A 22,397-nucleotide genomic window follows, 5' to 3' on the forward strand; every position below is an offset into this window, starting at 1 on the left:
GAATGTTGTTCTGAAAGACGCAAGCTGTTGGGCTGGAGTCAGGACCTGGTGGGATACCCTGGCCTGTGCTAGGCAGGAGGCCCGAGATCTGGCTTTGGGATCTGTAACCCCTCAGCCCCTCGCTGCCAGGAGAGTCAGATTCAAAATAGAAACATAGATTTTGCAAGAGCAGTCTATGCTGGTGGCATGGGGCGGAGGGTGACTCTTGCAGGGGAGGACCGTGGTCCCTGGCAGGGACGTTGGCCACACTACATGCACTGTGTCTGTCCTGCCTGCAGATTCCTCTTTGAGGCTCTGGGCTTCATGGTGAGCAGTATCTGCCTCCTGCTGGGGATCTTCCTGGTGATGCGTGTAGACTGCACAGTCGGCGCCTGGTTTGAGCGGCTCCAGCCCAGGTAGCATCTGAGCAGCCAAGATGCAGGGAAGCCGACGCGGAGCATCGTCCCCTGAGGTGACGGCTGCATCCCTGCCTCGCGAGGCCAGGCGGGACCCAGGAGCCGCCACCATGGACAGTAGCTGGGGATTATCCCCGTCTCCCTGCTGGGCGCTACAGGGCAGGGCCGGCTGGTCTCTGGCCTCACTCACTGTGTCATTGAACTCTGAGCTGAACTTCATTGCCTCCCGCTGGGTGGGTTTGCAGCCCAGGCCAGGCACGCTGGGCAGCAGCGAAGGGTCTGTTGGGAGGGGATGAAAGTACAAAGCCTCAAGTGCCCTCCTGTAGCTGGATGAGGGAGGGGGTCTTGCTGCCATTTCCTTGACATCTCTTCTCACTGGGCAGAACGCACCGCAGGCCACTGTAGGGCTGTGTGCTGCCCTGGTGTTTGCTACCTCACCTGGGCCTCATCTACTGAGGAGCTCCTGGGGTGTGTGGGTGCCAGAGGAGTGACCTCCCTGTTCTCTGTCTGCTCGTGCAGCAGCCTCATCCCGGGCCCTGGCTCCCAAAGAGGGGAGTCTGGGCAGTGCATGTCCCTGGGCTCGGGCAGCAGCAGCTTCTCAGAGGAGGATTTGTCTGCTGTGTGATGGGGACACCCCCTGCCGCACTGATCCTGGTCTTCCTCAGGGCTGCGCATGTGAGTGCCACACCCTGAAGTGTGTGTGTGTGTGTGTGTGTGTGTGTGTGAGAGAGAGAGAGAGAGAGAGAGAGAGAGAGACTGGCCAGAGAAGCCTGCACAGCATGGTGCTTTCAGATGGTACCTGGGGCTGGGTTTGCAACAGTCTGTAGAAAGATTGTTTGAAACTGCTGGGGAAGGAGACAGCAAGGAGGGAGGGAGCTGTACCCAGGAATAAAATCCTCTCTGAGCCAGGGCTTCAGCCTTTTCTGGTATCCAAACAGCGACCTCAGCTGTAGCAGCGAGGGCCCCCCGTCTCCTATTCTGGTGCATGCCCTTAAATCTGCTGTGGATCTCTGGCTGCTTCCAACCCCAACCTTGTGATTGAGTGACCCAAGTAGCGTGGCTGGTTAGTGAGCACAGCTGAACGACAGCCAGGTAGTGACAGGGCCTAGTAACAAAGCTCCTTGTTAAAGGAGGAAGGGAGAGCCAAGAACTGCAGGCCTAGCCACGGGCATGTGCTCATCGGTGGCCAGAGACCAGTGCTGCAAAGCTTTTGGGAGCAGATAACACCCCTGCAGGCTCGACAGCTTAGCCCCTCAGACATACTGAGGCACCACCTGGAGTTGAGGCTGGACTACATCTCACAAGCTTGGCAGGGTGGGGCCTGGCCATGTGTTTGGAAAATCTGTAAGAAAACCCCAAGTGCTGCAGGAGATGGTGGTCATGATTCAGAGCACGGTGCTTTTTGCAGTACTGACCTGGGTGCTCCAGCCCCGGGTGATGTCTCAAAGGAGCTGTCCCAACCTCACTCCTCCTATTTATGATCGTGAGATTGTATCCCATCTCTGCAGGGGTTGGGGGGTTAACCATGGGGCTGGCTAAATTCCAGTGGGGACGGTCCCATTCTGTCTCCCTAAATTCCCCCTGCAGTTAAGGTGTTCTTCACTTCCTGCCCCAAGCCATTGTGGCATTACTTGGTGCTATTAAACCCTGCAGTCCACCCCGGGTGGGTGAAGTGATCTGTACTGTGTGAACACAGCTCTGGAGGGCAAAAGGAGCTAAGAAAGGTTTGCCGGGGTCATTGATTTGGTTGCTTTTCGCTCCCCGTCTCTTTCTGGTTGGGAAGAACTAGTGTTTGACTTCAATGCACTGTGCTATGTGGCTAGGGTAGTTCTGGACCCTTCCTAGTCTCCTGCCTCTGGGTACTTTTGGGGCCTCCAAAGTTATCCTGGCTGGCTGAACTGCTACTGTTAGTCCCAAAGCACCCAGCTGGTCTGAAGGGGGCATGTCTTGTGGGTGGATTTGGTTCATCACTGTAATTCTGTGGGCCCTGTGTTTGCCCTCCCTTGGATAGTAGCTGAGCAGGTTGGTTAGCTAAGGTCACCTGTTATATAATGGTTCTTTGCTGTAGCTGCTAGTGCGGACCCTATTGAGTCCTGCTGGCCAGTTGCCAGGGATTGCCCCATGGTCATGTGACTGGAATGGGTGCAGGTGGCATTAGAACTCCAGGCAACTCGCATTGCTGAAGCCAGGGAGTGACCCCCACCGCATCACCTGCGTTGACATGATGCCCAGCCATGCAGCCTAGTCAGTAGCCGCTGGTCTGAACAGCCTTGCGGTACAGTACAAATCTCTGTGGTCTTTAAAGCTGTATTACTGTCCCAAAACATCCCTGTCGCGACCCAGCATTCTGGGCTTTGCTTTCCCCTGCTCCCAAATGTCATCCAACCTCCCTTTCTTCAGGAGCTTTCACTGTACTGCTCAGCACTTCAGTGCATGTCCTTGCAGATCTCTGCGGGCTTAGGAGCTAACAGCCTTCCCCTTCCGCCCAGTCAGCTCTGGATTATCCCCATTTTATAGATGAGGAACCTGAAGCGCTTGTGGCTTTGGTGTGGCCATGGTCGCACAATGAGTCTGGGCGAGCAGGAACACAGCCCAGGGGTCCTAGCTCCATGAAACGCACAAAACTCTGCCCCTTCTCACTATTTAACTCCCTCTGTGTCACTTTCCAGCACGGGGTGGGTCTGAAACTGATTTTGAATCTTTTATCTTTAAAATGTTTAAATCCCATTGTTCTTGTAGCAACAGGGTGGTCTAGTGAATCTGGGCACAGGCCTGGGAGCTGGGACTCCTGATTTCTGATCTTAGGTCTGCCACAGATGGTGTGACCTAGGGCAAATCACTCTGCCTCAGTTTCTCCTTCAGTCAAGTAGAAATAATCTAATTTCATAGAAACCCTGCACTGGGTTATCAGGGTGCACGTCTTCACCGGGCTCAGGGACTAGTTATATCATGGGAGTGCCAAGGAGCCCAAGGTAGCATTTGGGACCTGTTATCCTGGTCGCTGTATCAAGGGAGACTAAGCTGCTGTCCCGAGGAACTGAGTCCAAGCAGACAGATGACCCATGGGGGGCTATCGACACGTGTGCCATTTTGTATGTCTCGGTTACTAGTTCTGTAGTAGTTTTTCCAGCTGCCCCTGAACCTCGCCACTTAGCTGCCATTTCGGTTAATGTACCAGAGAGCCCCAGGGTCACACTGCAGCACCTGTCCCCTGCAGGAAAATGAGTTAATATTTCTCAAGTGCTTGGAGACGTGATGTGCTGGTTATTGCAGTGAATGGAAACTCGTGGTGCTTGTTAATTTAAAACTCTGAACTGTAGTGCTGAGGCTGCTGCTCGCTGGGCCCAGCCAGGGGGTGAGGGTCCTAGGGGAGTTAGGGGTGTATTTGGTTTCTGAATTCAAGGTGTGTTACTGCCGAAGAAAATCCTGCCATCTGTTTCCTCTCTCAGCCTGTCAACACAACACCTAGGCGCTGTTACAATTTCAGCATCCCAGTGAGCCCTGGCCGGAGCCTGACACACATTCTCCTCACTCCCTTCCAGGCAGTTGTGTCCCATCCCAATGGGGGTGGACTCCATGCAGAGAGGGGAGATTTGCATTGTTCCCGAAGCAGGGTGAGGCTGGAATCCCCCTGATGCCCCCTCAATGGGGATTTCAGTAGATTATGACATAGGGCTAGGAGGGTCATCCATCATCTGCTCCTCAACCTTGTCCCTCCGCACTGTCTACTGTGGTACTGTGCAGAGGCACTACCCGTGGGATGCAGGCCTAGCCTGTCATGGGCTCTGCAGATCAGGGCTAGTACCTAGAAATGGATCTGTCTATGCAGGTGTAAAACTCCATTCTGGCCATGCACACCCCACCCAAGTGTTTGACAAGTGCAGTGTGTGCAGAGCTCCTGGCATGGGAGAGCCTTAGACACAATTGTGTATTTAGGTCTAATTTCTAAAGCCTGGGTGGGAAATCTCTATCAGACCTCCCCAAGAGGTGGGAGGTGGTTACAGACAGTGTTCTCAAGGCCTTGGTCCTGTCTGGTTTATTCCATAACTTCACATGTCAGCTGTCAGCACCAGCTGTGATTACGCCTGTTTCCTTTTACTCCTATTCATCCTATTTCTGTTTATCCTTCCTTGAAATGTTTTAAACCATTTGCCTCCCTTAGGGATGCCAACACGCTCTCAGTAGGTCGCTGGGCATTGCAAGGGGGAGGTTGTGTGGTCCAGCAGACAGCACACAGCGCTGGGATTCAGGAGACCTGGTTTCAGTTCCTGGCTCTGCCACTGACTGACCACGTGGCTTTGGGGAAGCTGCTGTGCCTCAGGGACCCTGTCTGGAAAATGGGGGAAACAGAGTCATTTATGTAAAGCACCTTGAGCGCTCAGGAGCAAAGTGCTCTAAAGATGCTGAGCACAATCTGTGGATCTGATTGTCACTTTCTTTCCACTGGAACAACTCTGCCTATAAGGTGGAAGTGACTGTGGAGTCTCTGCCAGTGAGTAGAGATTTATAACAGAGCCTCGAGGGGGCAAACTGGCAGCAGTCCATCTAAAAGCATCACCTCTGGACAACTCCAGTCATGAGACAGAGTTGGTGAGTGCTCTGAGCAGAGGAATGGGAAGTGGGAAGGCTGTGGTCTCTTTTCACCTCTGGAACTGATTTGCTACGGTCTTGGTTGGGCAAATTGTTTCACTTCTTGTGTCTCAGTTTGCCTAAAATTGGGATAATACTGACCTCCCTTAGCAGGGGTCTTTCCAGGCTGTGTGGTCTGTAAAATGCATGGAGATCCTCAGTGAAGGAGCTAGAAGCTAATTAATAACGGTTCTTGTTTCACTATGTAATTATTAGGTGGTGGGGAAGATTTGCTGTGTGAGTTTGGATGTTGCTTCTCCTAACTAAATCCAAGTAGGGTAACCCGTGATTGGTTTCAGAGCCCAGCTGCAGGTTACTCCCCTGTCTAGGCTGTTGTCTGTTAACCTCCTTTTCGGGCACAAGGACGGGGAAAGACTGGCGGCTAGCCGGGGGCAGGAGGCCGCGTGCCTTGGTCTGGTTCTGAGCTGCGGCAAAGCGGATGGTTGCAAATAAAGTGTGAGATGCCAAATGGAGCTGAGCTTTGTAGCTGTGTGGGGCGGGGAACGGAGGCAGCCCCCTGCCAGCGGACGGGCGCTTTGTGGGGGCGAGGAGTGGGTGTAGCCGCTGCACGGCAGCCGCTTGGCAAACGGGGGGACAGCGCCGTGCGCCCCCCAACCACCCCCGTTCGTAGCCGGGCACGAGCCCCCTCGGGGCCCTCCCTTAGGCCGGGCAGGGGCTCGGCGGGAGCAGGTCATTCGCAGCAAGGGGGGGCTCTAGGTGCAGCCTAGAGCCGGGGGCCCCGTACGTGTTTCCTGGGGGCTGGACCTGTAGCGCCCCAGCCTCGGGCACAGCCCCCCCCTCCCCCCGCGCTACAAGGGGCGGCGGGAACGGGGCTCGGCGCTGCACACACACTCCCAGCAGCCAGGGGAGAGGCGGAGCCAGACTCACGCTCTCGAAGCCGGGGGCGGGAGGGGGTTGGGCTCCCCTCGGCCACCGTACCCCGAGCCCGCGCTCCGCCCCCGCCCGTGACACCTGACGCCAGAGCCACGTCAAATCTTCCGCTTCGCCGCTCCCTTAGCAACCGGCCCTTCCGGCCCCCTTCGCCAATCCCCGCTTCCGGCCCTGCAGGCGGGGGCCAATCCGCGGCGAGGGGGCGTGGCCGAGCGGGAGATGGCGCAGAGGCTCCATCCCCGCGGCCGGGCGCGCTCTGGGGAGCGGAGCCGGCCCCGAGGCTCGAAGAGGGCCCGGCGCGAGGCCCCCGCGGGGGCCGGCTGCCTGCGCGCGTGGACGGAGGAGAACGACGGGCTGGCCGGGGGCTGGCGGGTGGGTCGGGGCCGGGGCCTGGGGCCGGTGGGTCGGGGCCGGGGCCGGGGCCTGGGGCCGGTGGGTGGGCCGGGGCTCGGCCGGCGGGAGACCCTGACCGCGGCTCCCCTCCTTGCAGGCCAGCCGCTCCTCGGGCCCCGGCCGTGCGGTGCAGCAGGCGGCGCGGCGCTGCCGACTCGCCTTCGACTCGTTGCTCCGGAAGATCCAAGGTAGGACGGGGCCCCCCGCAGAGGCCGGACCCCGGGGCGCCGGCTCCCGTGGCCCCGCCTCCCTCCCTACCCCCGGGGGGGGCGCGCTCAGCGGGGGGTATCCCTGCCCCGCAGCTGAGCCCAGGCGGGCTGGCCCCGACCCCAGCTGGGGGTGACACCTGCCCTGGAGTCCGGTGCCCACGGCCCCTGCGCCCGGCTGTCCTGGCGGAGCGTGTGACTGCGGCGGGAACCGGGCAGGGGCTCCCCCCTGGCTAGGGGCGCCGGGCTGGTGGCTCCCATCCTCGCTGGGGCACGGTTGGTGGCCACAGTCCCCCGCCCAGTGAGCGCCAGGGAGCGGCCTGGGGAGCGCAGCAGCTGTCTGAGGCGGCAGATTTCCTGCAGAGCGAGTGATTCCGGGAAGGAGCAAGGGGTCCTGGCAGACAGCAGAGCAGGTCGCTCTTGGGAATAAGTCCCACGGCTGTCCCAGCGCCAGTGCCCCCCTACAGCACCGCTGGCGAGACGGTGTGGAAACGACGACCCACCCCAGGGCGGCCACGCAACCCGTGATGCTCTGTTAGAGTAGCTGAAAGGGCTCTAATTTTTGTCCTGGAGGACCAAACCCCTGGCATACTTAACCAGCTGGGGAGGCACAGTCAGACAGCCTGACACTTCCAGCTGCTGGAGGTAACCTGCGTTCTCATACCTGCCTGATGCTGTCCCCTTCTGTGTGATTCTAGGGCTGAGGCATTGTATTGAGAACCAGAGCAGGAAGTGTCAATTGCTGGTGCAGGGCAGCCTGATGAGATCTTCGATAGGGATTGCTGTTTGGTACACCCTTCATGCATCCAGCTAGCCTCTTGTTGCATTGGTCTCTAACTGCAGGGCTGCCGGCTGCTCTCCCCAGCCTCTCTCTGGAGCTTACAGTTCTCTACAACTCCCTGCTTTTTGCTGTTAGTGAGTCGGATGGCCTCGTCGAGGGAGAAGCAGAAAGACTCAACCATGGGCTCATTAGGGGTAAGGAAAATATCCCATGTGTCTGAGAGGCAAGGTCAATGGGCTGGCTGGAGCAAGGTCAGGGACGGATGATGGAGTAAGGAGGGTGATTGCTTTGGGCCCTCATATGAATAGCATTCGCAGCTGTTTGAGGCTAGAAGTGAGTGAAGGTGGCAGCTGCAGTGCTGTGCGTGTGCTGGAGTCTGGAGACTTGGGGCTTCAAAGGGGAACAGAAAAGCTTAAAAAACCCGAAGAGCCTGAGAGAGTAGCACAGTGAAAACAGAAGTGTTATTAATTTACTTACAGTGATTTGGGATTGGGGGAACATAAGAGAAATGGGCTGAAATTCAGGGGCGGGACTCCGATAGCATTCAAGCGTGTTCCCTCTTGGCAGACGTGAGTGTTTAGCAGGAGTCAGCAAAGCTAATGTGGCAGCTTTGACTCTGGGGGCTGGGATACAACAGATTGTTGATAATGTGACCACCCTTAATTCCTCAATGCCTGCATGGGACAGCCCTTGTTCCTCTCTCTCTGTTTGGGGTTCTCTTTCTCTGGACCGTAGCAGGTAGAAAGCTTTTCTGTGCCTCTCCTAGAACCAATGGAGCTTGCACTGCTCCTGGCAGGGCCTCTCTTTTGCTAACGCTCTGTCAAGCCGCTGGAACGGGATCAGTCCCTGAGCAGACTGACCCATGGTCCTGTGGCTGTTTTCCTCTTCTAGTGCTGGAGGCTTGTGGGGTGTCTGGGCAGGATCTCAGCACAGAGGAGCTCTGGCAGAAAGTGTTGCAGGATGTGACCACAGAAGAGCTGTGCGCGCCTCTGCATCGACTAGGTGCTCTGCAGGGGGCTGTGTGGCTGGCAGCAAACTGCCTGGGGAGCGTCACTGGTCTCTTCCGGCTCCTGAGTGACACCAAGGTAATGCCATATGGCCTCTCTCCAGGTACTTGTACTGCACTTCTCCCCAGAGGATCAGTGCTGGGGCAGGGACCTAGCTGCTGACTGGCTGGCAGGTGTATGGAAGATTTGCTGTACTGCACTGTGCCATGGGTCCCTCTCTTCTCATATCCTGAATCACATAGTGGCCAGTACTTGATGCTTTAGAGGAAAGCTTAAATCCCGCCCCCCCGTATAGCACTTGAGCACTAATGTGGTGCTGCCCATACTGGAGGGGAAGGATTCCATTCTGCCCCTTGCAGGTATCACTTTGTACCCAGGAGCATGAATCTGGTTACCCATGTCATTCCTGTGAGCTGGCCAGGTGTGTATTCCACCCTATCTGGGATGGTCTCAGACCTGCATGTTGCGATCAGAACCTATGCACAACTAGTTCAAGTGCTAGGGATCTGTTTTCGAACCAAGAGGATCTGAGTTTGATTTTCTGCTGTTACAGTGAGTTCTGAGTGGCTGTAGCATACGCTAGAGCAGTATCTGTGCAGGCTTAAATATATGCCCAGAGGTCTGTGAGAGGGTGCCGAGTCGGTATAAATATTTGTCATAAAACCATCCAGCATAAGGTGCTGTGTCAACGAAAGACCCGAGCCCATCAATGCACTTCCCATTCAGCATGAATAATTCTCTCACTGATACTAGAACTTTCTCCTAATGCCCGAAGCGCACTGATTGGCTCTCAAATAGCTCCCTTCTGCTGTGGGCTCATAACGCCCAACACAGTGAGATTCCTGGCGGGATCGCCAAGCAAACTGGAAGGGAAGTTCATAAGCAGACCTGCAGCTTCTGTAGCGAGTGAGTTGCTGACTTATTCAGAGGTAACTGTCTCCGGCTGACTGGAAAGGCAGTGAGGGCTGTTCTTCCAGCAGAAGGGCTGTGCCACTAGGGGTGAGCTGGGGAGTCTGGGTGTGTCACACGCACAGGGCTCGTGGAACAAAGGATCTCTCCTCTGAGATTCTCTCATGTTCTGGATGGATTGCACGTGCATGCTGGTGTGCTAGGGGAAAGCGCACTGAACTCATCCGGGGCAGGGGGGCAGGATACCAGACTAATGGGACCATTGATCTCATCTAGTGAAGCAGGAGGTGGGAAGAAGCTTGCAGCTGCCAGAGCAAGTGAGAATCAGTGCAGGAAAGAGGCTAGAGGGAGGCTGCTGTGGGGCGTGGTCTGGGCACATGGAGCTCGCAGTCTAACGGCTTGAGGCACAATACAGCCCCCCAGACCTGCTGTTTCTCTGGTCCCTGAGATTGGTGCCTCTAGTGCTGAGTAACCGCTGATGATCTCTGTCCCGTGCCTTTTGCAGGGCCCGCTGCCTTCTGCCCATGGAGGGGAGAATGAGCTCCTTGCACTTCTCAAGGCATGGAGTGTGCCTGTTGAGGGGGACACGTCGCCCCTCGTGGTGCAGAGCACCAAGGACTTGAAAGAGATACTATGGACCTCAGCTGCCTTCCTGCAAGGTATGGTTAGAGGGTGCCTTCTCCAGCCCCAGGGGTGCTTCTGCTGCTCCTCCCCTTTCAGTGCCAGCCACCCTACTGCCATCCGAGCCTGCCAGCACTGTGCCGTCACCAGCTGGAGTTCCCTCAGCCATTCCCTTCCCTGGGGGTAGGTGCAGGAGTTGAGCGACCAGCCTTGCTCCAGAAGAAAATGTTTCCTGCCCTTCATGCTCTTATTTGAGTTAGAGTTGAAGAATAAATGCCAATATTTTCTCAGATATGCATGTAAATTCCCTTCTTCAATTCCTGGCTCAGTCCTGCCCTGCAACATCACAAGGGCTCCCTGTGTCCCCTCGTGACTCACTCCACGGCTCGGCTGAGCCCTGTCCTGCAGCGTCAAGGGCCACCCCATATGCCTGCCCCCAGTGTCCCATTCTTCAGCTGTGCTGGGGATGAGAAAGGACCCCCTATCAAGCAAAAGGCTAGCAGAGGGCTCATAGTGAGTTCAGAATGGGTTATAGTGCACCTGGGAGCCAGCTGTGCAGCTTCTTGGCTAAGTTTCACTGCAGTGTGATTGGAGCCTTGTCCTGCCCTGGTCAGGCCTCTTGATTGCTCCCTGTCCTGACAGTCCTTGGAGCTCCCTAGGAGGCGAGTATCGCACTGCTCAGAGGTGTCGAGTATCAGAGGGGTAGCTGTGTTAGTCTGTATCCACAAAAACAAGGAGTCCAGTGGCACCTTAAAGACCTGAAAGCTTATGTCCAAATAAATTGGTTAGTCTTTAAGGTGTCATTGGACTCCTCATTGGTACTGCTCAGAGAGTGCACTTCCCACTGGTTTCAGAGTAGCAGCCGTGTTAGTCTGTATTCGCAAAAAGAAAAGGAGTACTTGTGGCACCTTAGAGACTAACAAATTTATTAGAGCATAAGCTTTCGTGAGCTACAGCTCACTTCATCGGATGCATTTGGTGGAAAAAACAGAGGAGAGATTTATATACGCACACACAGAGAACATGAAACAATGGGTTTATCATACACACTGTAAGGAGAGTGATCACTTACGATAAGCCATCACCAGCAGCAGGGGGGGGAAAGGAGGAAAACCTTTCATGGTGACAAGCAAGGTAGGCTAATTCCAGCAGTTAACAACACTTCCCACTGCTGACCCTGGGGGCAGCCAACTGATGGCAGTGCCTCTGTGCGTTAAACAGATAGAGAACTACATGTCGCAGCATGCCATGCTCCACTCTGAGCTGCTGTGCCTGTCCTCTCCACTGGCTTCCACCCCCCCAGAGGAGGATGCAGATGGCTTTCCCTTTGTGTATTCCAAGTCCTAGGAGAGCAGAGAGAACCCTACTGGGCCCAAGGGCAGAGTTCCACCTGGTACCTGAAAGAGTTGGGAGGAAGGTTTGAGACGGCTAGTGAGGGAGGTAGCCAGTGGTGTTGTCACATGTGGCGCTGTATAAAACATGCCAGACTCCCAGCAGAGTCCGTTCCCTGTGGAGCTCCTGGCCAGAGGCCCAGGAAACCCAGCACTGCCTGGGGGTTAGCATTATAGCTGGAAAATTCCCAGGTGGCTGTGCCCTCAGGGAGAGAGGAAGGGTGTGGGACAAATGTTAACTGGGAAGCAGTTTCAGGCAGGTGGGGTAGTGCCCAGGCAGGAGGGATGCCTAGCATATGAGGGGTTGAATGCGTAAATAGATAACAATAAATGACCATCCCGAGGTGTGTTCCTGGCCAGTGGCCCAGAGGCAAGTGGAGCCTTTGAGTTAGTGACTGAGAAAGGGGCAGGTCTGGAGACCAGAATCGGAATGATTCCACCGAGCTGCAGGCTTCAGCTCTCACCCGAAGCCCCAGCACAGTCCTGGCTGACCCTGCCTGCCTGCTCCCTAGTGGCATCTCTGCTAAGGCTCTCCAGGGGAATGTGAATCCTCTTGGGATTGGTAAGCCCCTACCCAGCCTGTCTGGCTCTTGGCACAATGGCAGTGATGTTCCCATAGCATGTGCATGGTGCTGCACAATGTGCTGCGGGGTCAGGGGAGATCGCAGTCCCATGGCAATGGCAGGGTATGCCGCAGACGGGTATAACATGGTGTGAGACATTGAAGTGGGAATGCTACATGGGACCAGATGGGAGGGGGTGCAGGGAGTGCTGGTCATGGCGCCGTTCCAGGCCCGTGGGATAGCGTGAAAGGCAGAACCTAGAGGGGATGAAGGAGATGGAGTTCAGAGAATACATCTGATGAAGTGAGCTGTAGCTCACGAAAGCTTACGCTCAAATTAGTTAGTTAGTCTCTAAGGTGCTACAAGTACTCCTTTTCTTTTAGAGAATGTTTTGTGTGTGTGTTTCAGGTTTGCAGGGCTTGGAGGCTGGGAATCTCCCTGCAGCCCTCTCCCTGCTCCAGGCGGCTGCATCCGGGTTCTGCTCCAAGAGGGTCCTGGCCCAGATCTACACCTGCATCGGCTGCTGCACTCAGCAAATGGTAACAAACTGGCACCTGTCTCCCTGTAGCACGGGGCAGGGAGGGTACAAGGGCCAGTGCCTCCAACGCCTCAAGGAGAGCCTGCATGTGGGCTGGCAGAGGTGTGGGAGGAGACTGGTCAGGAGGATGCAGGGACTCTTGGGCCCCCAGTGTCCTTGGGCAACTGCTGCCTTAGTTTCCCACACCAAGACTGGCTGCACCAGCCAGTGTCTGCTGTCTCCTAACACCCCCTGCCCCATGGCATGAGTATGAGCGCCACGGTGGGGTAGAGCAAGCCCAGCTCGATGGGAGGTGAGCACTGGTGCCCCAGCACAGAGGGAGTCATCCAGTGGAAGAGAGGGGGTTGAGTACCGGTTGGTAAGAGGGGTCTGTGAGGGGTGAGAAGCTCTGAGGATGGTGTGAACACTGAGCGACCTGGTCGTTGGGCTGGAGTTACTGGAGAACTGTGGGTTAGAACTGCCGGTATGTATTGATCTAACGTCATAGGGGACTGTTGGAAAAACAAGCACAGAAGCAACATCATGGATCTTAATAAGATTGGAGGCACTGACCCAGACGCCAGTGGGGAGCAATGTGCCTTGGTGCCTGGGAGAAGGACTGGCAGATCCAGCAGGGCTTTTCCAGCTCTCAAGTGCTGGTCTCTGATCCCATGGCCCTGGAGGGAAATCCAGTAGTGGTTTCTGTGGAGGACGGATCCTGCACTGACGGGGCAGGAAGTGTGACCTGGGGCTTGCTGGGCTGACTAGCTGGTTTCCTTCTGATTCCCAGAGTGACTGACAGGAGATGGACTGACAAGCAGAACAGCTCGAAGTGACCGAGTCTTGGGTGCTTGCATGGCCCTCATCACTGGAGAATCGGGTCCCTGCTCCATGGGTCTCTCACTTTGAAGGACAAACCTGTTCTGGTTCTTCCTGCCCTGGGGAGCTGCATGGGATGGGGCTGCTTGTCACTGAGCGGGAAAGTGCGAGCCCAGGGCTGAGGCAGTGCAGTCCAAGGGGTTGGAAAGCAGAGGGCGGAGAGTGGCACAGTGGGGCAGGGAGGGAGGCCCACACCACAGGGCAGTGTGGACGCTCACAAAGACCCTGATCCTGAAAAGTGCTGAGCACCAGTGACATCTGTGGGCAGCAGTGGGGCTGGAGGTGAGGGCAGAGTGGAGGAGATAGGATGTGACTTCGGAGAATCTGGTGCTTACTGCCCCCAAATCCATCCTGGAGAGCCATCGCTGTTGGTGGGTGCAAGAACTGCGTCCTCACTGTGCCGTCTGGCCTGGCTGACGCCACTGGGACATGTCCCTATCTGCAGAGGGGTGTGTGGCAAAAGGAGTGGCAGCGGTGGGGGAGTTGGAGGGAGGTGTTGCCTGACCAGTGATGTGTCTTAGATAGCAGGTCTGGCCGAGAAACTAGAGTGCCAGGTGGTTGGGCTTGGGTTTCCAGCCCCAGGAGGCGATTGCTGCCCTGCAGTGGGAAGGGTGCAGATTAACCAGCACTGCCTGGCCAGAGACCCTCCTTTAGCTCTCCATGCCCAGCTTGGCTGCTGCTCTGGGCCTCTCTGATTCCAGTCCCCCTGGTCTTTGGGGGCAGCGTGACCTCCTCAGGCACTGATCAGGTTCCTTGGAATGTTCTTTTCCAGGTGATATTCCAGTCATGTCGGCAGTGACTGATTATGCTGTGTGTGATTCTCTCCTGCCCCCAGGGCAAGCCTCAGACGGCTCTTCAGCACTTGAAGCGGGCGCTGCAGGTGGATTTCCAGTGCCTCTCTGCCCTGTCCCAGGCGGCACTGGTGTACCGCCAGCTGGGGGAGACGGACGCAGAGTTGGAGGCCCTGGCTCTGCTGTACAAGGTTTGTCTGTTCCCAAGGTGAAGCAACGCAAGCCAGGTGGCTGCATTGATGTCTCTGGTCCAGCTGTACCTGTGCAGAGCCTCCAGCACCCCCCACCTCCAATGTGAACTTTACCCCTGCGGCAGGGCAGGGTCAGTCAGGCCACTCGGAGCCCAGTGGTGGCTGCTGCAGGCACCATCTCAGCCAAGCTGGGCCTCCAGCACCCCGGTTAGAGTTGCAAGAGCCCTGCTGCCTGATGCACCCTGCTCATCAGGTGGACACTGGCCAGTGCTGGGTAATCAAGGGTTGGGCTGTTCGACCAGCCGCAGGAGCAAGGTACACCTCACCAAGTGTATTAAATAGGAAGCTGATTGACGGGAGGTGACAGTTCAGTGCCCAGTGAGCACTCCTTTCAGTGGCAGGTGTGTGGTGGTGAGAGGGGACATGTAGCGCGGGGGTCTCACTGAGCACTTAGCAGACGATTAAAAATCAGGAGTTGGAAAACTAACTAAGTGCAAATGTGGGACTGAAGACCTATATCCCGAGCTCCTGACAACACGGGACAGGGCTGACCAGGCCCACTGCCCTTCCGAGAGGAGAAACTGTCCTATGCTGCTCTGGGAGCACTGATCTTTAATTCTCTTTGCTCTGCGTGGCTATTAGAGATCCCCCAACCGACGAGTTTGTGTGTCCTCTTCACGCTGCGGTGCTTGCATCTGTTTTCCACCCCAGAGGTGGCTGCAGTTCAGCGGGTGGGAGGTTGAGAGAGGCCCTTTAGGGGACGGTGCAGGTGCAGTGAGTGATATAGACTGACTGGACTGGGATGTCTGTAGGTGGACTTGATTGCAGCTCCCTGGGAGTGCTAACAGGGATCTACCATGTAGTCTGTTTCTTCCTCCCGCCCGTGCAGGCTCTGGAGACCCCCGCTCAGGAGGCTGTCTCCATTGATCCTTGCTTTCTAATCCGAACGGAGCTCCTTGTTCACACCCCGGCCCTGGCATCCATGTTCAGCCGCAGCCACCCGTCGGAAGTGAAGTACCTGCTGGCGCAGCGATGCCTCCAGGCTGGCAGGTAAAGCACTTCCCACCCCCTGCTCACCTGGGACCCTTCCTTCTCCAGGCACCCAGGTAAATCCCCTTCAGCATCGCCCATGTGTCTGGGTGATGACGGAGCAGCAGTTCCCCCCTGCAGGCTCTGCCCTCTGCGCGGGGACCAGTACCACTGGCTAGAGTCAAGCAGGAGGCTGCCTGCACAGCTCTGCTGGAACTCGTCAGTCCTGGGCCTGCTAGCTGCTGCTCTCCTTGGGGTCTTCCCTGTCCCCCAAGGGTCAAGCTGCTCCCTGGCTGCCTGAGGGACCTCCTCACATCACTCTCTGTCGCAGGGTGAGTGAGGCAGTGGAACATTACCTGGATCTTCTGGCTCTGCTGCAGGAGGGGCCACAGCACCAGGTAAGCCTCTTAGGAAGGAATCCACATGGTGTGTTGGGGTGACTGGGTTCCGTCCGAGGACTCCCTGGGATTCGTCAGGGCAGCTCCCTCCATTCCTCCAGCTAGCGTCTCCTCTACCTGCCCTGGAATCTCTGCAGGGACAGAGCCCCCACCCACCTCTCCCTGGAGGGCACCCCGAGCCGCAGAGTAAAAGCTAACAGCCTGGCCTGGGGTTCAAGAGGTGGTGTGGAATGGATGGTGTGGGGTGGAGCTCACCCACACAGTACATGGGGGGGGGCATGTTTTCAAGCTGGACTCTAAATTTGGGTGTCGTTGCGGGTGCTGAGGGCGACGCTGTTGCTCTCGCTGCCCAGGTGCCCCTGCATGGCAGGTCAGCTCTGCCCAGGATCCCAGAGGTGTTCCTGGAAGCTGCGTCCGCCCTGGAGCAGCTCGGGAGGTACCAGGATGCCATAGCTGTGTGCGAGGAGATCATCAGTCGAACGGATGACCTGATCCCAGAGACGCTGCGGATCGAATTGGACTCCGGTGCTGGAGGAGAGGTGCCAGGGAGGGCCGGCTCCCCTTCACCTGGCATCCCGCCCCAGCAGAGAGAGAGCCTACGCTGTATCGTGTGGAGGGCGGCTGCATATCTGCACCAGGGCCGGGCTTGGACCAGGCTGGGGGAGAGCAAGGAAGCCATAACGCGGTTTACCAGGTAACTCCATCTGCCGGCAGGGGGAGCCTGGATGGCAACCAAGGGCTGAGCTTGGAGCCTGATGGGGCAGTTGGCTGGCATGAAGCAGAGAGCCCTGCCTATGGACAGGCTGCCTCCCCGCCATGGAGCCATTTGCAGACGGGGCCCGTGTTGCGGGGTGGGGGGAGTACAGCGCCCCCGTCCAGTGGCTCTGGGGCAATATAGAGCTCAGCAGTGCTGGCTGTGGCACACTCACGCTGGGCTGGGCCCACACATGGCTTTGATGTAACCTTCCCTTCCGGGAAACGGCACTGATACGATTTTGACCTTTCCCTTGCAGGTGCCTTAATGTCCTCCTGAGAGTCCAGCTCGTGAGCGCAGGTACAGTACAGCCCAGCCCGCCCGCTGCGGTTCCTGCATGGGAGGGACCAGCCTGGGGGCTGGCTAGTACCTGTCCGGGGCTCTGAACGTGGAAAGTGCCATGGTAACGCTCAGTAGCAATAGGGGGATTAAACAGGCTCCATGCCCTGCAGGAAAGTACCTGTCTCCTTGCCCTGAGCCATGATCTGCTCTGGAGCCCTGGCAGAGACTGGCTGGTGGGGCAGGGCTGGGGAAGCTCAGCTCAGCTCTGCTCTTTGCCTATGTTCTCTCACCACCCCCTAATGAAAGTTCAACAGCTGTGGATTGAGGAGACATGGGGAGAGTCCAAGTTCTAGGGAATGGATTTGGGCTTGGTCTTTAAGTGGCTTTTCCTGGAGAATTAGCAGGGTTATGAGATAATTGTGGCTTTGTCCTTATTTGCTTCCATTCCTGTAGGATCTGTGCAGGGAAGGGATCTTCAGTCAGGCTGATTGAAAACTTTTATGTCCTTCAGGGAGGTCCCCTGCACAGTCTCTTAGACAGGCCTCCCTGTGACCAGCCTCTTGCCTGTTAAGATCCACACTGGAAGCCTTTTTGCTGCACAGCATTCAGCGGGGAGCCAGTGCTGCCCTCCCAGCAGAGCTTTCAAAGGGGTGGGGGAGTTGGAAATATTCACAGGCCAGCGCTGCCAGCTTGGGGATATGGGGAATGGTGCCCAGCGGACACCACAGCCACGTGTGGGGTGTTCTTTCCATGCCAGCCAGCATCCATAGCGGTGAGGAGATGGCAGAGGCCCTGCCCGAGGCAAAGGTGCTCCAGAAGATCAGGTTGCTAGCTCTCCTCGGACGAGGCTCCCAGTTCCAGGAGCTGGGTCGGGACAAAGAAGCTTTGATGAATTTCCAGCACAGTTTGCAAGTTTGCCCAGGTACCAGAGGCTTGTATTGCTGGGGGGCGGGGCTGGGGCTTCCATAGATGAGCCCAGGCTGCTTCATTCCCTTTGGTGGGGAAGACCCACATTCTGGAGGGACACAGCCCTGAAGTGCTGGAACACTGCAGTGCTAACCAACGGCGCACCCAGGAGTCAGAGCTGGAGAAACGCTGAGATCCCATTCAATCCAACCCCCTCAAGGAGCCAAGGCAGGAATGTTTCCAATGCTAGTCTATGGGAGTAACATTTCTCCCTGGCTGACCCAGCTTTGTGAGCCCTTGTCCTTCTCTCCTAGCCCCAAGCTAGTGGCGGGGCCCAGCCACAAGTCTCCCCCGGGAGGAGCCTGTGTGCCCTGCCCTTTTGACCATCCTGGAGGCTGAGCAACTGTCCCTGGGAGCAGGCACCATATGTGATGGGAAGTGCCATGGGGAATTGCAGCAGGGGGTAGCCTGTGGCCTGCTCTGACTTCCTGGCACTATGAGCCCAGGAAGCTAAGCTGCTCCATAGTAGCCAATAAGCCATGGAGCCTGCTAGGTTATGGTGACGCGCTCCCACTGGAACTTGAACTGGTTTGACAATCCCCTGGGTTCCTTCCAAGCTGCAGTGTCATTCAGCAAGGTTGCCTCTAACCCAGCCAGACCAGGACTGGCTGAATACACCAGAGTGCCTTTGGTTTCTATGGCAAACTCTGTCCTGGTGAAAAGTGCTGGCCTGTCAGCCCGAGGGGGAATTTTGGGCCAGTGACCCAGCTGGGAAAGGCTTCCTGCCACATAGCTGTGCCCCTCCTGGCTCTCAGCCTCCTGGAGGTTCAGAAACCCCCACTGGACTCCCTCTAATCTGTGCAGTCCGCGGGGTTGGCTGAAGCCCCACTGTGTCTTGCAGGTGACCGTGCTGCCACCTCTTACCTGCTGCAAGCTCTGTGGAAGCTGAACCGACGACAGGAAGCTGCTGCTCTCTGGCAGAAGGTCCATGCAGACGCTGCCCCAGCAGATGGACAGCAGGAAGCACCGGGGAGGTGTGTAAGGTGCTTGGTGGCTGCGGCTGGTGCTAGGCCAAGGTGCTAGTTCCAGAACAGCGGGTTGAGGTAACCAAAGCGCTGTGTGGCTCTGAGGCAGCCGGTATAGACTAAGGGCTTGCCCCACTCCTGGTTCTGGGCCTCAGCGCCTGTCTGGGCCATACCTGTACACGAGTCCTCCAACGCTTGCAGGGCACAGGAGTTGGGGCCAGAGTTGAGCCCACTGCACAGCATTGGGGGCAGTCATTTCCCAGCAAGACCCCTTGCAGACAAAGGGATGCTGCAGCCCATCCACCTGCTGTGTTCAGCTCTGACGCCTAGCAGTGCTCACATGGGTGGCTCCAGACCATCGATGCCAGGCTGTGCCACTGGCCTCGATTGTTACTGCCCAGCTAATTCTCCCCTGAGAGCCCAAAGGAGCAGCTTGTTAGCCCTGGACTGACACCTGGGAACCAGCTGGCTCTAAGGGAACTTGAGGGCCAGGTCAGGGTGGATTTCCTGCAGTAGAGCATGGAGTGAGCCCCACACCTTCCTGATCCCACCTCCACTCTGGGCTAATACGGGACCTGCTGCTTTCTTGTCTTTTTGCCCTGTTGGACTTAAAGTCAGCAGGTGGATTTCAGGAGGGCGTGTCTATGGGCTGAGAGGAGGGAGTTGGCATGGAGTCCATAGGTAGGAAAGAGAGTCAGTCCCCAGGTGGGGGGGTCCAGCAGAGCATGGGATTCCTTGTGGAACAGGGAGTGGGGCCTGACAGCCAAAACCTTAGTGCCATCCCTGCTGGGGACCCCGAAGCCCAGCTTCGTTTCAAGCCGGATCCCAGTGATTTCAAATCCAGTTCTGCTGCTCACTATTCAAAAAGGAGCTTGGTAAATTGTAATGGGATCAGAGAAAAGCCACAAGAACGATTAAAGGGTTGGAAATCCTGCCTTATAGTGAGGCTCAGTCTGCTTAGCTTCACAAGGGGAAGGATAAGGGGTGACTGGATCAGTCTATAAGAACCTACCTGGGGAGCAAATCTGTAATACTGGGTTCCTCAGTCTTGCAGAAAGAAGTCTAACACGGTTTGATCGCTGGTCATTGAAGCTAGACACAATCAGACTGAAAAACTATCCCTTATTTCTAACTGAGGGGACATACCCCTGGAGTAATTTACAAAGGGATGGGGGGATTCCCCATCACTGGCACTTTCTAAATCAAGATCAGATGTTTCTTTAAAAGCTCAGCTCTAGGAATTATCTGGGGGACGCTCTCTGGCCTGTGTTCTACAGGAGGTCAAGACTAGGTCATAGTGGTTTCTTCTGGCCTTGGAATCTATGAACCCTGCGAATAACACCCCGTTTCCCTCTTCCATCCTCAGGAATCCCCCCCACAGCCTGCACAGCCTTGTCTTCACTGGGAAAAGAGCTGTTTTTACCGTGCGTTAAGATCCTACTGTTGACAGCCTAAATTGTCATTCTAACCTGTTGCTGGTGGTGAACTCTACGCTCCCCGGTACAGTTTATCTCCACCCACTAGCACAAGCTAAAACAGCGGCTGCCTTGTCGGCACTAGGATTTTAACATGTTAAAAACACCTTCATTGTAGTGTGGCCATGGTCTGTGTCGCCAGCCCTGGTTAGGAGAGGATGGAGTATGTGATGAAGCCAGAATTACCCCTTGCCCCAGGGCTGCTGTCTGAGCTGAAGCAGCTCCTGCCCTGGGACTAAGGAGCTTGGACAAAGTGGTGTGGAATAAACCTGGTGCTAGGAATTTTCTCCTGCCCAGCACCCTTCTCCGGAGGCAGTTCAGAGTGGAATGCTGCTCTAGGTCAGTTCCAGTGCCTCTGGCAGGCTTCAGAAGCCAAGTGTCGCTGTTGTTGCACATAGCTCACGGGGGTGTCTGTTGTCACTCTCTCGCCAGCTGTCCTTTCTTATGGTACCCAAATAGGCCTTTCTCCCTAACCAGTCCCCTGGTCTCTTTCAGGCCCTACCCGTTGTACCTGGTGTCGTGTCTAAAGCAGGTGAACCTCCCACATGACGAGTCTCTTGCTAGGAATCTGCAGGACTATCTGAGGACCAGTGGCCAGGATCCTTAGAGCCACCCCCCCCCCCGTCATGCAACTGCTAAAACCTCCTTCCCTGCAGAGGGCAGCAGGACGGCCTTAGGCTCTGGTGGCTTTCCCAGGACTCTGACTTGCCCTTGGGCAGAAGAACTCTTCCTAGCCAAGGCACTGAAGCACAGTGAAGCTATTTTTTGTAATAAAAAGGACGTGGGAGTACGCCAAGCCCCGGTGTGTTCGGCTTACGCACTCTTCTAACCCTCTCCTGGACTGTATACGTTAAGAGTGAAGCATTGTGTGCTGCAGGGCGCTTGCCCTGGTGCTGTTGGGAATGGCAGGAGCCTCCTGCCTCCGTGTCCCCTCGCCGTGGAGAGTGGGGCTGCCTGCGTGCTGGATCCATTGGGCCATGCCTACCGTAGGAGAAAAGGTGTGTTTTAACATGTTACCTAGTGTAGACAGGGCAAGCTGTACTTCTAACCCCTGTTCCCTGCTGGTGGTTACCCTCTTGTGACCTGGCACCAGAGCCGGCACTACACATGGGCGTTCCTGGCACCAAGCTCCCCCACTGCCTTTCTGTCTGAGCCGAAGCAGCTTCCTTCAACTGCGCTGCACCCAGGGGCTGCAGGGGGGGAGCAGTTCCCAGGGTGAAGATAGCTTAGAAATGTCTCAGTGGAGAAAAGTGGGGGCAGGGTATCCGTGTTCTCTTCAGTGAATGTCACAATGCAGGTGGGAGCTTGTGGACCAGGGAGGCCAGGGCTGTGCCGGCTGGATTGTCAGGCCAGGGCAGGAGGGGGTCTGCTCAGATATGGCTCTGCATCGGCCCATGCTGGGCCTGGGCTGTGGGAAGAAGAGGGGTCAGGCCTCGCTGCCCTGGGGGGTTCTATAAGGGGGGTGGGGAAGGGTCTGGCATGGAGGAGAGGATCAGCTCCATGTGTAATCACAAGACGGATGCTCTGTGTGCTTGGTGGGCTGACCTCTAGTATGAGGCAGGAGTTCTCCCTGGCGCCATACAGGATCTGTGTGGGGAGCTGCGGAGGAGATCTCTACTCGGTGAGTTGGGAAGGCACAGGGCTGTAGGAGGGTGCCCCTAGCTGCAGGGTCTGAGTCTCCTGAGTCAGGGGGTCCCTGGGAGGGAGTATGCAGCCTGTCCAATTAGGAGAGGAGGAGGTGGGGCGGGGGGAATAGCTTAGTGCTTTGAGCATTGGCCTGCTGAACCCAGGGTTGTGAGTTCAATCCCTGAGGGGGCCATTTGGGATATGGGGCAAAAATTGGGGATTGGTCCTGCTTTGAGCAGGGGTTGGACTAGATGACCTCCTGAGGTCCCTTCCAACCCTAGTATTCTCTGATTCTAAGTGCATAGGCTCCTAGCCAATCAAAGTCGAGCGCTGCAGCTTCATGACCACCTGTGGTGTGAGGGGGTGGAGGTGTGACTAGAGTGGGGGCTGGTCTGGCAGGCCCATCTGCTGCAGGATGGGCCTGGGGCACAGTTGTGAGAAGCAATGGGAATGGGCCACTGATTGAGCCTCTAAAGAAAGGGGTGAACCCCCCAGGGAGAGAGCTAGGGGGTGGAGAGCTGCCCTGGGGGGGAACCCTTCATAGAGTAAGGGAGTTGAGACACCCTCTCCCCCCAAGCAGGGGACCCTCCTAGATTGAGGTGCCTCTGGGACATACTCCCCCTCCGTGCACATAGGGTGAGACTGACTGGGGAGATTCACTGCCCCCCCCAACACACACAGGTCTCTGGGGCTAGTCCCCAATATCTTCCCTGTGCCCCTGTTTTTTCAACGCTTTGT

The 22,397-nt window shown here is 56.6% G+C and overlaps 2 protein-coding genes across 6 annotated transcripts in view; both read left to right on the forward strand.

Annotated features, from left to right (window-relative positions):
• Positions 1–5,687, forward strand: part of PIGO (phosphatidylinositol glycan anchor biosynthesis class O) — a 32,892-nt gene extending 27,205 nt beyond the window's left edge. For all 5 annotated transcript variants that reach the window (XM_038401602.2, XM_038401599.2, XM_038401601.2 and 2 more), the window contains one exon: positions 279–5,687. In XM_038401602.2, coding sequence (XP_038257530.1) covers positions 279–399 — 121 coding nt within the window. In that variant the 3' untranslated portion in view covers positions 400–5,687. The remainder of the gene's footprint in view (positions 1–278) is intronic.
• Positions 411–20,597, forward strand: FANCG (FA complementation group G). Its single transcript, XM_043515001.1, is given in 15 exon segments — positions 411–628; positions 6,406–6,496; positions 7,358–7,489; positions 8,187–8,380; positions 9,717–9,870; positions 12,195–12,325; positions 14,018–14,164; positions 15,054–15,214; positions 15,525–15,591; positions 15,945–16,285; positions 16,605–16,645; positions 17,385–17,549; positions 18,435–18,567; positions 19,925–19,982; positions 20,529–20,597. Coding segments are annotated over 15 exon segments (2,097 nt in total). The 5' UTR covers positions 411–415.
• The last annotated feature ends 1,800 nt before the right edge of the window (positions 20,598–22,397 follow it).

Source organism: Dermochelys coriacea, chromosome 5, assembly GCF_009764565.3.
Source record: "Dermochelys coriacea isolate rDerCor1 chromosome 5, rDerCor1.pri.v4, whole genome shotgun sequence".
NCBI classification, from domain to species: Eukaryota; Metazoa; Chordata; order Testudines; family Dermochelyidae; genus Dermochelys; species Dermochelys coriacea.